The following is a 13,098-nucleotide window of genomic DNA, read 5'->3' as shown; positions in this document are numbered from 1 at the left end:
CTGTTCTCCATGAGGCATTTCTAAAGCACTTACCCTTCTAAAGAATGAATAATGATAGTTCAGTTTTTGTAATTATTTTCCCTTTCAAATAAATTAAATTCCATGAAATTTATCTTCTTAGAAGTATTTCCTGTTTTCACAATAAACATTTCAGAGCTCTATTTATAAGGTAGTCATTTGACTGCCTCTGTCTTCAGTCCCTTGAAATTCCCCTTAGATCACAGAAAGGACTGCTTCTAGCCATAGAAGGAATTGTGCTGCAACGACCACTGTTGCATGGCAATCACGTCTCAACACCACTTATCTCCAAGGAAGGTACTGTCTGAAACCTGGTCCTATTATAAGGCGATACCCGTATTTTACATCAATGAAAGTTATTTTTACCATATTAATACATCTAATACTTACAAACCCACAGGATTTAGTATTCTCTGGAAGTGTTTATAAAATCAATCACCATATAAAGGCAGAAAATAACCATTAGTTTTAAAATATATTTCCTGTGTTGAATGGCTTGCCATATAACATGCCTAGTCTTGCAACACTTGACTTTTCTTCACAGAACTAAAACATTTCTTAGCAATGATGCTGAAAAACCAAAAACTTCAGACATGCTTCTTCCACAAAAGGTGGAAAATTATTTACTCTGATAAACCTACAAAAGACTTGACCAACCTGACTAAAGATACTTGTCAGCTGTCAGTCATAACTGCAAGGAGATGCCATATTTGACAAAGCCGTGGTGGCAGAAGCCTCTACAGCATTATCCAGGCAAAAAGGACACTTATTATTCAGGCACAAATCACTGCACACTCAAATTACACTATATGCTGAGTAACTTAGATGAATATTTCTCTCTACTTTGGCAGTCATTAGAACTTTTACTGTAATTAAAGTTTAATATATTGTGTTTCCATTACAAAATCCTGCATATAAGACTTAGAAACAAGCATTACTTGGCAATCGGTACTGAATTGGTATATAACACTTTAAACGTAACAAGAAAAAAACACATTTTTTTCATGCTTTGAAAAAATCGGATTTTGAAGTTGGAATAGATGCTCAAATTATTCTACTATATATTCTACAAGTATATTCTAGTCTGTTTGACTCTATTCTTGGAATAAAATGTTTATTGAAGGCATTAAGCATTTTTCTTAATACATAAGAAAAAAAAAACATAAACCATTGATAAATAAATCTATGTGGTACAGATACAAGCAAATATTAAATGAAAAAAACAAAATTTCTATAGAATAACAGTAAGTATCTCAAATCCTACACTGCTCTTGTGATAAGAAAGAACCTTGAAATATGAATAAATACAAGTAAGGCCTCTTTTTGACTTCTGGAATGCTAACAAAATCTCATTGTTCATGTGAAGTGTATCCCAAGTAACTTTTGTTTTCCTTCTGTTGGGGGGAGGTACTGGCTGTGAATTTCTAATAAAAAAATACTGGCAAGTTAAGTTAAAACTTCAATCATGTACTTTATATAGTAAAATATATAGTAGAATGTTATATATAGTGTATATATATAGAATATATAGGAGAATGTAGTATATATAGTAGAATGTTAGTATTAACTCACTAAAGGCTCATTAATCTTTCCTCTAACAAGCTGTTTCCAGCAAATTTATAATAGGGGGGAAAACCCGCCAGCTATACTATAACCTAAACACTCACAGTTCTATTTGATACATTACAGATGAAAAGCTCTGAATTTAATATTTACACAACCTAATTTCTTCCTATTTTTCTTCTAAAATTACCTGCTGCCAAGAATAAGTTGGTTCAACTTATTTATACAGCTAGACAGAGATTACATTTTCTTTAGAATACTAAAAGCATCACGGGGTTTTTGCCACAACAGCGAAAACTGTTTTTTTCATTAAAAATACCTTAATCAGACATCTGTTACAAACAATAAAGGTACAATTGAAAAAAAATTATATGACCCATTCCTAATTACTATACGTCATGTCTAGACTGCTAAAGAAGATAGGGGGAAAGACAATTTATTTTCTATCCACTAAAAGGGTTTTTATAACCTTAAAGTTTTGGAATTGTTTTTTTACTGACAAAAATTTGGACAACCTGTGTGATAAAGAAGTTGCCCACGAATCCAAGCCACACGAGCAGAAATTCAGTATGCAGAATTTTTCTGAACTTACCCTTCCCCCATTTTACTCCATAAAATACAGCGAGCACAATAGACTCCCCACAGAGTCTAAGTTTTGCCTTTCCTTTTATCATGGTGGTGTCTGATGAGTGCAATGCTGACAGTGTAAATGGTGGCAGATAAGGTACTTCTGTGCTGAGGATGGAAGATGTTGGGAGATTATAGATGAGCAGTAACTATGTTAGAAGGAAGACAAAGTCAGCAATATTTTTCATTAGCATCTTCAAAACCCACTTCTCATGAGTTTTAAGCAAAACTGGAGAGAAGGGATGAAAACCCACCAGACTTTGAAGGAGAAAGGAAAGTTAGAATTGTCTTCTCCAGGATATTTCTGGCATCTGATGTAGATAATAAACAACTCCAACTGTGGGATTTGTCTCACCTACCTTAAATCACTCATTATGCCTTCAGACACAACAGAAAGGAAAAAGTCATGTCCAATCTATCTATCAAGATCTATCTATCTATCAAATATCAAGATATTTAAATTAAGTCAGAGAAGCAGTGCCCTACAAGTGGATAGTTTACTCCACTGGCAAGGAAGAGAGCTTAAACAACTAACTTAGATATGGATGTCCACACTAGAGGTATCTAAAATTATGGTGAAATCCCCTCTGACGTTTACTTTCAAAGAGATCTTAGCAACTTGTACCACAGACATCTCTCAAAACTTTCCATATGCAAGAAACCCTTGTAGGCTTGCATTAGCTACAGAGTAGGGTATCAGTTCTCCAGAGCATCTCATTTTGTCCTAAAATCCTCATTTACAACTACGCAAGGAAAAATACATTACCATATTATGAAGGGCTGCAAAATGTATGATATAGTAGGCATTCACCTTCTGCGCCATCACCATTTTACTATCTTTTATGAGGTTTCCCCTGTTTTCATTGTGAGAGACAAAGCAGAAACACCCACGAAACACTTCCTATTTTTAGTCCTAATCAATATCCTTTAATTATTAGAACAGTACAACAGGCTGAAAATTATTCTAGGAAACCACTTGGAACCAAAAAGACCATCTCATTAAAAAGAAAATTAAAACCGAACAAGCACCCCACAACTCATGAGTGAGGTAAACATGTGATGAGCTAGTTTTTCCTCCTGAACTGCAACCTATTTAAAAGGGCCCAAACACATGCAGCTTCCTGCTATCACAGCTATGCGTCATACAAGCCAAAATGCACATTTTATATCAAGATGCTCCTTTCCATTAATTACAAATTCAGTAATTAAAGTCCTTTTCTCATAAAGAAAGAATCTGCAGCCAGTGTAAGCTGTCAGAGATAACTAATTGCTCACAAACTTGCCAATTCATAACAGCTGTACATCTGGATCCAATACTCCAGGTAGATAACACCAGACAGCTACACAAGAAGCCTCATTTGACTACGCGTTTATTAGACAAAATCCATTTTTAATTAACTGAAGCTCTGCAAAATCTCTCTACCTCCATCTTTGATCTAACATAAAAAAAACCCCTTAGCTTGAAAAAAAAAATCATTCACTGCCATCTCCTCCACCTCAGAGATTTATTTTTTTGTTAAGTCAGAGAAAGTATTTAGAGACAGGAACAGAAGTTCTGCATAGCTGGGCCTGGGGTTTGGATTTTTTGGGTCTTTGGTTCCTCTAGAAACATGGCTGCTGACTTCTTTCTTTTTGCATGCAAGGCGCTTTGCTGTTTTCCTGAAGCTAATTTTGGTAATGTGAATGGGGTTTTTTTGTTTTTAACTGTTTAACTGTACCAATTGGCTTGTTACAGTTTTTAAACCACTAAACTATTGTAACAGCTTTGTGAAAGCATGAAAATCATCATGAATTCTCTTATACACAGTTTTTAAAATGATGCCTAATTGAAAGTGTGCAGTATTTGTTTTCTTTCACCTAAACCCCATCAATACATGAAGTATACTTGAAATAAGATAATCAATACAGTATTAGTCAATGACATATTATTTTTAAAATTGTAAATTGGCTTATATCATCTCATTATCTCAGCATTGCAAGTAGTATGCTATACCAAAAAGGCTTAATTAATGAAAACTGCACACTTCGATTTGCACCAAATGGAAGTGGCAGAACCAAAAAAAATACTGTGAATATTCTGGGTTACAGCAAATCCTGACATCTTAGAAAAACAGAGCAGTGTAAGAACCTTCTGACATAACAGGCACTATTTGTTCAGATGGAACTGAAAAGACTGTGTGAACAACTGAGATATGAACTTGGTACATGTGCCGCGAACTTTTACAGTACACAAGAGAACGTTCTATCTATAAATGCTAATGAAAAAGAATGAAATGTGAAAGGTGTACTTTTAAATTCTTTTTTTTTCCTTTAAAAAATAAAATAAAATTAAAATATAGTGATTTAGTGTGCAGGATTTTTGAGGGTATTTTCCCCCTACTCTGCAAAGAGAAGAAGATTAGAATACACTAACAGAGCAAGACGTAACTGGTTCTTTGTTATAGGCAAAATACAGTTAAAGTGAAGCAGCACCACAGCAGCACAACAGTGGCAGGGAAGCATAGGACCATAGACTCATATATCCATAAATACACAGATCATAACTTCCTCATTCCCAGCAAGAATAGGATTTCTATTTTAACAAATACACCAGACTCAGAAGCTGCTGAGAAAAATACAATAGAATGGAAACATTTACAAAAATTCAGTACACTAGATTCATCTAAACTGTTTGAATTTACTTTCAAGATTGGTCTTTCAGAAGACACATCATTAAGCCTTAGAATTTATAAACTTATTTTTCATGTGACCACCCTGAAATTCAAGAAAATGCACTGGTTTTGCACTGGTTTTGTTTGTTCTTTATGACACATTGTTTCGACTGCCCTTTTCTGTCTCATTAGGATTAAACCCATAAGACCAAATGATCTTCCAGACACCTTCAACATACCTACAAGAAAAGAAAATTCTTACCAAACACCTGAATATTAAAGTAACCCTTGCAACAATTAAGACCTTCGTATTATTTATAACATAAAGTTCCAGTAAGGCAATTTGTGATAGTTGTTTAAGGCCAGAAACTTTTTCCTGAGCAAAAGAAGGTCAGAATTTGTAAAAACTACCAGGACAGGTTTTAATCACTTGAACATTACAAAGTAGTAGTCTGGTCTGCTGTAAGTAATCATATAAAGCTGTAAAAATACAAGAATCCTTCCTCCAACCACAATGCTGTGCCTCATGCTATAAAAATAGAGCAGGCATGCAATTTCTTTTTTTCCAATAAAGCTACAGGGCAATTTTCCAGAAGAAGAAGAAAGAATCTGGAATCTTATTACAAAGAGTTCCAATTAAAAATCACCAATTAAAGGAAGATGGCCTCAAGCACTAAGTCTCTAAAACTGCTTGTCAGAGAATTGTGTCAGCTCTAATGAAAGCAATTAGTAACTGAAGTTTTTAGACTACTACTTCTGTGTACAAAAAGACTGTTGCAAAGGTTTTGACGTATCTACCGTAAATTACAGAAGCAGTACAGTATTTTATTGACATTCTGAAGTCAGACTTTATTAGGGTAAATAATTGTCTATGGTTACTACTTCTAGTGGACAATGAACATTATTCTGCGACAAAAAAACCCCAAACTTCAAGTTACATTAATCAGCACTGCTAACAGAAACAAAAATCTAAGCAAGTTGGTACAAATACGAAGAAAATACAAGCTTCTGAATAAAAATCTCACAATTTTCCAGCCTTAAGGGACAGCTTTCTACATCAAGATAGAGGCCATCATCAAGTTGCGTTGGCTGTGCTGCCATTTTAATATGGTCAAGGACTTTGATTTAGAGTTACACACATTCTTAGATTTGGTTCAAGCTATCTTACATTAGCACAAGAAAGCATTTCACAGTAGCTCAACATTTGCAACCCAAAACATGTACTAGCATTAGCAAACATGAGTTTCTAAAGGTAAAAAACCCACAAGGCAGGGAGAGTTGAGATTCAGAAGTGAGATGGTAAAGGTATTGTAACTGCCTCAGAAACTTGTATTTTACTATTTGCCAAAACTCAGGTTTTCTTAACAAAACAAACAGAAAACCAACTTCAGTCTAGAGGCATGACATATTTAGACAGTTCTACTCCATTCCATAAAACCTGGAAAGGTATACCCCAATTTTTAACTACTGCTTTTTTAAATGTTTTTCATATTCATTTTGTATTTGCTTTCCTGATTCTGCAGTTACTAGTAAATTTAATTGAGTAAAAACATAGAAAATCAGGCCAGACAGAGAGACCGGTAGTAGGACCAGAATTTCTAAATAACTACTTCAAGACATAGTCATTCTAATACTGACAGAGATTTTTTTTTTCTTTTTCTTTTTTACTTAACAGCTACTAGGTTTTCATATTTAGGTTTTTTTAAACGTGAGATAGCAGTCATCTCCAGTCACACGGGACTGCTATTATTCACAGAAGCACCTTTGCAAACACCGTCAGCACGGAAGCCAAAGGTAGCATGGAAGCAGGGTCTCCTCTCTGTTCTCAACCCCAAAATGTGAGGCTCATTCAGCTAAGGTTGGAGAACATATTAACAAGATGATAAAAGGGTTGCACTGCTACTCTCTTATTTCATGGTAATTCCTTTGAGGATGAAAAGAAAACCAGTTTCTAGAAAAGTCAAGCCAACATCCATCATAAATATTAAGTTCACTTCAACTATTTACAACTACAAGAACTGTATTAAACATTTAATAAAATGTTAAATTTCTATTTTGATTTCTTGGTTATTGTAATTACAATGTCCAAGAAAGTTGTTTAAAAATTTGAATCTATTTACTTAAGGTGGATAACTGACATTCTTCAGTGAACTCTGGATCAATTTCTACATCTGTGAGTACAAAAAGTTCGTATCTACGCAGACAGTCAAGAACACAAAAAGATGGGCATATGCTGAATCTCTACAATCTAGTGTTGTTAATATATAAGTCTCCAAAGACTGAAAATACAGTTAAATGTATCTAAAGTTTGTATGAAATGGAATTTGCAAAATCTTTAGGAAGAACTAACTAGAAAGCTACTTCCACTGGAATTGATACATACCATGAAATTACCTACTGCTTTTCAGAAAAGCAGTATCTAAAAATGCAGTCAATTACACCTTGTCACCTCAAAACCAGAGCATATTTTACAGAGTTGTTTACATTTCCACCATTTAAGAAACCAGTAAAGCACAGGAAATTTTGCAGACTACTGTAAGACAATTTTGAGCAATAGCGTGAGCTAAAATAATTACCATCAATATAGAAAGCAATGTTTAATGGAGATAGCCATTCTAAAATTTTAATTACTTTACTTACTCTTATATGTGGGATATATCCAGGTATTACCTCATACTACTAACAAGAAAAAACATTACTTATTACTGTACACAAAAAAGGATATCATTCCAAAACCAGAAAAACCACGTCACGTACATCCAGAATTTCGTTGCCAAGTATATTCCAAGAGGCAGTGCACTGTGCATTGAGTGATCAAAGAATGACCTGTAAAGTAGAAGCAATGTCACATAAGTTTCGACTTATAAAATGTAAATCCTGAAGTACTGCTTCTGAAAAACACTTCCCATTAAAATATGTACCATATGGGATATTCCAAAATACACCATAAAAACATTTTCCTCCCTTTTACCTTCAAAGTTCAGGAGAAATTCCCATTTTCAACCTGTCCAGATGAAGGGTCATGACTGAAAGTTATTTAATTAAAATTTATACATTTACTTTTGAAGTGAACATCAAGAACTGGACAAGAAAGGTAGAATGTGTAAATACTCATGCTCAAACTACACTGTGAAAGCAGTTAGAGACCTGTGAGATTCCTAGCCTACATGGATAGTGGTTGCAAACTACATTTACTTAAGAGATTTCAGTGCTAAAGATATTTTGGAAACCCATACACAATGAAAATTACACGTTAAAATTTCTTCAGTAAGAAAAAAGCTTAGGAGACCTTGGTGTTATCAGCCTACATACTTGAAATATTTCAGATTCTTGAATGTTTCACTTCTGTTACAGTTGCCAATAGAAAGCTGGAAAAAAACTCAGATTAATTCATTTGCCATATCACTAGATATGCCAAGTTCTAAGATAGAATGCTGCTACTTTAATTAAAAAAAAAATTAAGCCATTAGAATTATTTTCACCTTCTTATACTCCTGCATTTTAAAGACTACTCTGAATAAAGTTGAATATAGTTGAGACAAACTAGGTGAGTGGCTAGGTTACTCCATATTCAAGAAAAAATTGCTAAACATATCAAAGATCACATTCTGAAGTGCGAAACTACTTGAAATAAAACTTCTTCCACCATCTGCCTAAGCATCCTTACATTGATGCATTTTGCTTTTTGTCCTGGTGGTGCCCTCAGGGCTGCCACAGACAAATGTGCGCACCGAGTAGCTTCCATTTCACTCCTTTACTCGCTTGCAGTAACTGTCTCCTCTCTAATGCAAGTTTCTTGGGTCTTTTGAGAAAATTCTATAAAGAAGATGAGCTAAGATGGTGAGTAATAAGTGTATATACATTTGGACACACAGTAGTTACTCAGCAGTAATCTTCCTCTCAGCGATTTCTGTGCACTTTTTTGTGTGTGTGAAAGGAGTAGGGAGGAAAACAGCTAAGCAGATCAGCTAAAATTCAACAGGGAAAGGAAATACTACTAGAATAATAGCCAAAGTTTCATTCAAACCTAGGCTTTGTGAAAAACACTTCAAAAACTACTTATACTAAACGTTAAGCAAAGGATAAGAGAAAGTAAGAATGTTAATCTGAATATGTGTCAGGTAGGTCAAAAATATTAAACTTGACAAAACACAGATCTTGAGAAACTTGAAGAAATCTTGTCCTTGCTTCCTCCAGGAGGCATGGTTAAGGATTTGCACTGCCAAATAAATTATTTGTGGGAGGAGGTCAGCAAATCACACAGCCTCAGAGATGACAAAAAGACTGAACAGATCATCTCCAAGATCCTGCAGAGGCAAAAGCTTGATGACCCCCCACCTCCCTCCTGGTGTACTAAGTTCACTAAATTTCTATGAACTTGGTTTAACGAACAGATATATTTTCTTTTCCTCTTTAAACAGAAAGTAAGGAGAAGCAAGCGGTTCTAATAAACATGACATTCAATGGCAGAAAAGCAGAAAGCTTGTAAGTATGAAGATATAATTAGTTCTTCTATATGTGCCACACATGATAACGAAAAGTAAAGGACAGATGAAGTAGTCTATGGATCTTAAAAATCCGTTGGAGCATTCCTCTGTGTGTGTGTGTATACGTAGGTGCATTTACAGATACTTAAAGTAATCACAAACACAACTAAAATTCTTTATGATCAGGTAACAAATTAAAAACATTATGAGAAAGCAGCTGCCTTCTTTAGTCACCTCTTTCCACAACAGAAGCTACAAAATCTGACTCCAACTTCATATCTCTCTATTAATCTCTTAGATGCCCTTGGGTATTTAAATTAAATAAAAAAAATAGTTTTAATAGCACACTTGCACGTATCTTTTTTCTATTCCTTTCTAGTAACTTTCCCCTTGACTGCTTTCTGCAAAATTCATGCTGATAACTCTTTGTAGACAGACATTCAGCACCCTCCTCTGGATAATGACTGAATTTCTGTTCTGCTGTTAGCTTCCGTTAGCTCAGTGGTATTCACCCAAGGCAATTCCATGGCTATTTGCAAGACAACAGAGCATTACAAGAGCTAGTGTCACACAAGATCTTTCCCAGAAATAGTAATTTAAGAAATTCCAACAAAAAATTAATGTTGCATTTTGAAAAAACACACAAAAAATAGAAATTTAAAATTATTTATCCAATAAAGATGCCAGCAAAACACTTCTTGTGTGCATACCAAACAGACAGTGTCCTGGTAAAACACTTACTTTGAAAGAAACTGCACCATAGCCCAGACGCCACCGTACATCAGCCCTTTAATGAGCCAAGAATCAATGTCTAGGTCTGCTATAAACCCAACCAGCCAAATAACTAGGAAAGGAGTTCCCAGCATCACCTTCTGACGGAATTCCTATACAGAAACAAGTATCAGTAAGTAACTCTATTTTCAAGAACAGATTGTATAATAATATTCTATAATAAATAGGACAGTCACAAAAACTTCAATAAATTTTCAGGAAGCTTGACATAGGGGGAGGAATCTTCATACATTTTTCTCATTTCCTATATTTAAATATCTCCAATGAACGTGCAAGAAAAAAATTTTCCTAAAATTTTGTAACAAATCAGTAATATTATTTATTTGTTTATTTTAGAAGAACTGTCTTCTAGAGACTTTGCTGTTAATCCAGAATAAAGGCAACAGTAGCTCTTTTTTAAGAATCTGCCAAAGTGCATAAACTACTACACGGCACATGGTAATCTTAGTGAATTTTAAAGTTACATAAGTAATAGATAAAGCCACACTGAAGTGTCTGTGAAGTAAGATAGAACCTTTTTTCTCTTATACTATGTGGGTACAATTCCTGATGAAGGCACTGAATTCTTTCCATATATTCAAAGCATGGTCACAAAGCACAGGTACCCACAATGTAATGCACAAATCACCTAAAGTGAATAATCACTGCGTTATTACATTACCACAGGGTTAAAGCACAGGCTGTAGCTAGTGCTTTAATCATCAAGATGCAAACTATCTTTAAATCAAGAAGTTGTAACAAAACAGTGATAGCAATACTTAACAACCAGCACAACACTCTGCCTGGTAACAAAATATTAACTCCATATAAATTATCAAATTATAAGCAGGTAGACAGTTCTTCATGCTAGAGCAATATGTTACCCTTTATACCCTAATTTCTTTCCTCCTCCTATCTGCAGTATTAAATAATAACCCGAAAAGAAAAAGGCCTCCACATTAGAGATTCATATATTACATTTTATTGCCAAGACTGACTACTTCTTTCATTCAACACAAAACACTACATAATTACAGAGGAGATCAGAGTTCAGGATATCACTTCTGTTCTTAGATACATGAGAGTCAGCTTTGTGAAAGTCTTGGCTATCCCCAACAATACCAGACCACTTGGTACTTTCCTAACGTTTGGTTAGCACAAAAAGTAAAGGTAACTGTGTGAAGACTTAGGGTTTTCTTTCCTCCTGCCTTGAATAAAGCTTCCCCCCACCCCCCTCACTTTTGCAACTATTTTTGTCATAACAAAAAGATGCTTCCTAAAACTGAAATGTGGGGAAACCACAGCATTGAACTGCTTACCTTAAACAAACACACAAGCCCCCAAACCAACAGCAGCAGTAATATTGATTTACGTAAGTGTTATACTACTTCTTACTTTATCAGCTTTTAATTTTCTCAGAAAAGACGGACTGTCATATCCCTTTGCTTGTCTTGCTTCCTGTAGGTGATTGATCATCCAAACGTTTTTCCTCTGTTTTGCTAGGTCAAGTGGTGATTCTCCCTGCCAGGAGTATAAAAGTGAGAAACATCCAATTTAAAAATAAAATGCATTCAGAGCACTTTTGAAACAGAAGATTGGCAAGTAAAAATAATACATTTTAAGTCAGTTTAAGCTACATTCTGGCATACTTTTTGCTCTGCAGCTTACTTGACACCAAACATCATTCATTCTTTTTGGTCTTTTTCACTCTCTCATAACTATATATGTGTGGACAAGTAGAATATTAGATGTGCGATCCTGACAATATGTATGTCCTGACATAGTAATAATTGTTGCCTTTGGCATAACACATCTATGTTTCACTGTTCTACACACAGTCTACTAATCTATAAATGAAAGACTGTGCTTCCCTCTCAGCTATTGACAGGCAGCAGAAATCAAGCAAAGAATAAGAACTCGTGACCCACTGGATCATGGAAACTCTCCCACAGTCTAAAGCCTGACTTCTCAGTTAATTCTCTGCCTTTTTGGCAGAGTGAAGTTACTAATATAATGGAATGTTTCTATAAGGAATTTTTTCCACAAGCTTAATGTTCTTATATTCATCTCAGTTACTGAAGTCCTAGGAAGAAAACGGGAAAGAATAAACTGATTGCTCATGTCCAACTTATTCCATAACTCTAAGCTTTCATGCTTAGCCTGTGCTTCACGTACTTTGAGTGCTAAGCCAGAAATGGTCCATGCTTTCTCCTTCCCTACTTTCAGAGAGGACTGACAGACAAAGCAAAAAAGAGACACAGAGAGAGATACAGGGGCCAAAGGTGCCTATCAAACTGATTTGATTTTATTGCTTTTTAAACATTTAGGAAGAGAGCTAAATGAAAGTTATTGACTGCTCTAAAATTATAGAGGAGGCAAGAGACAACCAATTGCAGGTACCTCCAGCTTCAGTTTTGCATTTGACTCCTCCTCTCTTCTACTGGAGTTAACTCCCCTCCTAAACAAACCATTCATGGAGGCTTGAAAAATGGCTGAATCCTCCATCGCTCGGCCCCCTCCTAAAAAAAAAGTGAGACAGGTACCAGAAACTGAAATTACCCAGAAAGGGCAATAATTACTATAGATAGAAGAGATTTCAAGGATTAGAAAGTACAGCTAGCTACTTATATCCCATAGAAAGACAATGGGAACTGAGTACTTAAGTGTCATTTTTGCCTTTGAAATCTTGTTCCAAATCTCTAGAAGGAGGGTAAATAGCACAGACTACAGATTATGAGGTGAACCTTTTTGCTGTTTAGCAGGATCTTGCACTCCTTCTGTGTGAGAAGTTTAACTAGCACAATCAGTTAAAAAAAGAATAACCTTCTGACTTAACTTGCCTTCAAAGTTATTTGGCCAGATGTTTAAGAAACAGATTAAATTAACTCCATCCTCAACAGAAATGCCTGAAATAAAACTATGGTGCCTGCTTCAGCACAAATTTAAAAGTACCTAGAATTGCTAATATCTGGAAAACTCCA

The 13,098-nt window shown here is 35.0% G+C and overlaps 1 protein-coding gene across 4 annotated transcripts in view; it reads right to left on the bottom strand.

The window, feature by feature from the left end:
* The window catches only part of ZDHHC17 (zinc finger DHHC-type palmitoyltransferase 17), an 82,472-nt gene that overhangs the window by 16,733 nt on the left and 52,641 nt on the right, over positions 1-13,098 (bottom strand). For all 4 annotated transcript variants that reach the window (XR_011048181.1, XM_068400583.1, XM_068400585.1 and 1 more), the window contains 3 exons: positions 11,513-11,638; positions 10,088-10,230; positions 7,585-7,685 (listed from right to left, as the gene is read on the bottom strand). Coding sequence is in view for 3 of the 4 variants with exons in the window: in XM_068400583.1 (XP_068256684.1) it covers positions 7,585-7,685; positions 10,088-10,230; positions 11,513-11,638 (370 nt within the window). In the remaining variant the exon portion in view is untranslated. The remainder of the gene's footprint in view (positions 1-7,584; positions 7,686-10,087; positions 10,231-11,512; positions 11,639-13,098) is intronic.

This window comes from Nyctibius grandis, chromosome 5 (assembly GCF_013368605.1).
Source record: "Nyctibius grandis isolate bNycGra1 chromosome 5, bNycGra1.pri, whole genome shotgun sequence".
Classification (NCBI taxonomy): domain Eukaryota; kingdom Metazoa; phylum Chordata; class Aves; order Nyctibiiformes; family Nyctibiidae; genus Nyctibius; species Nyctibius grandis.
Note: the sequence above shows the minus strand (reverse complement) of the source record. Positions and strands in the feature narration are given on the sequence as shown.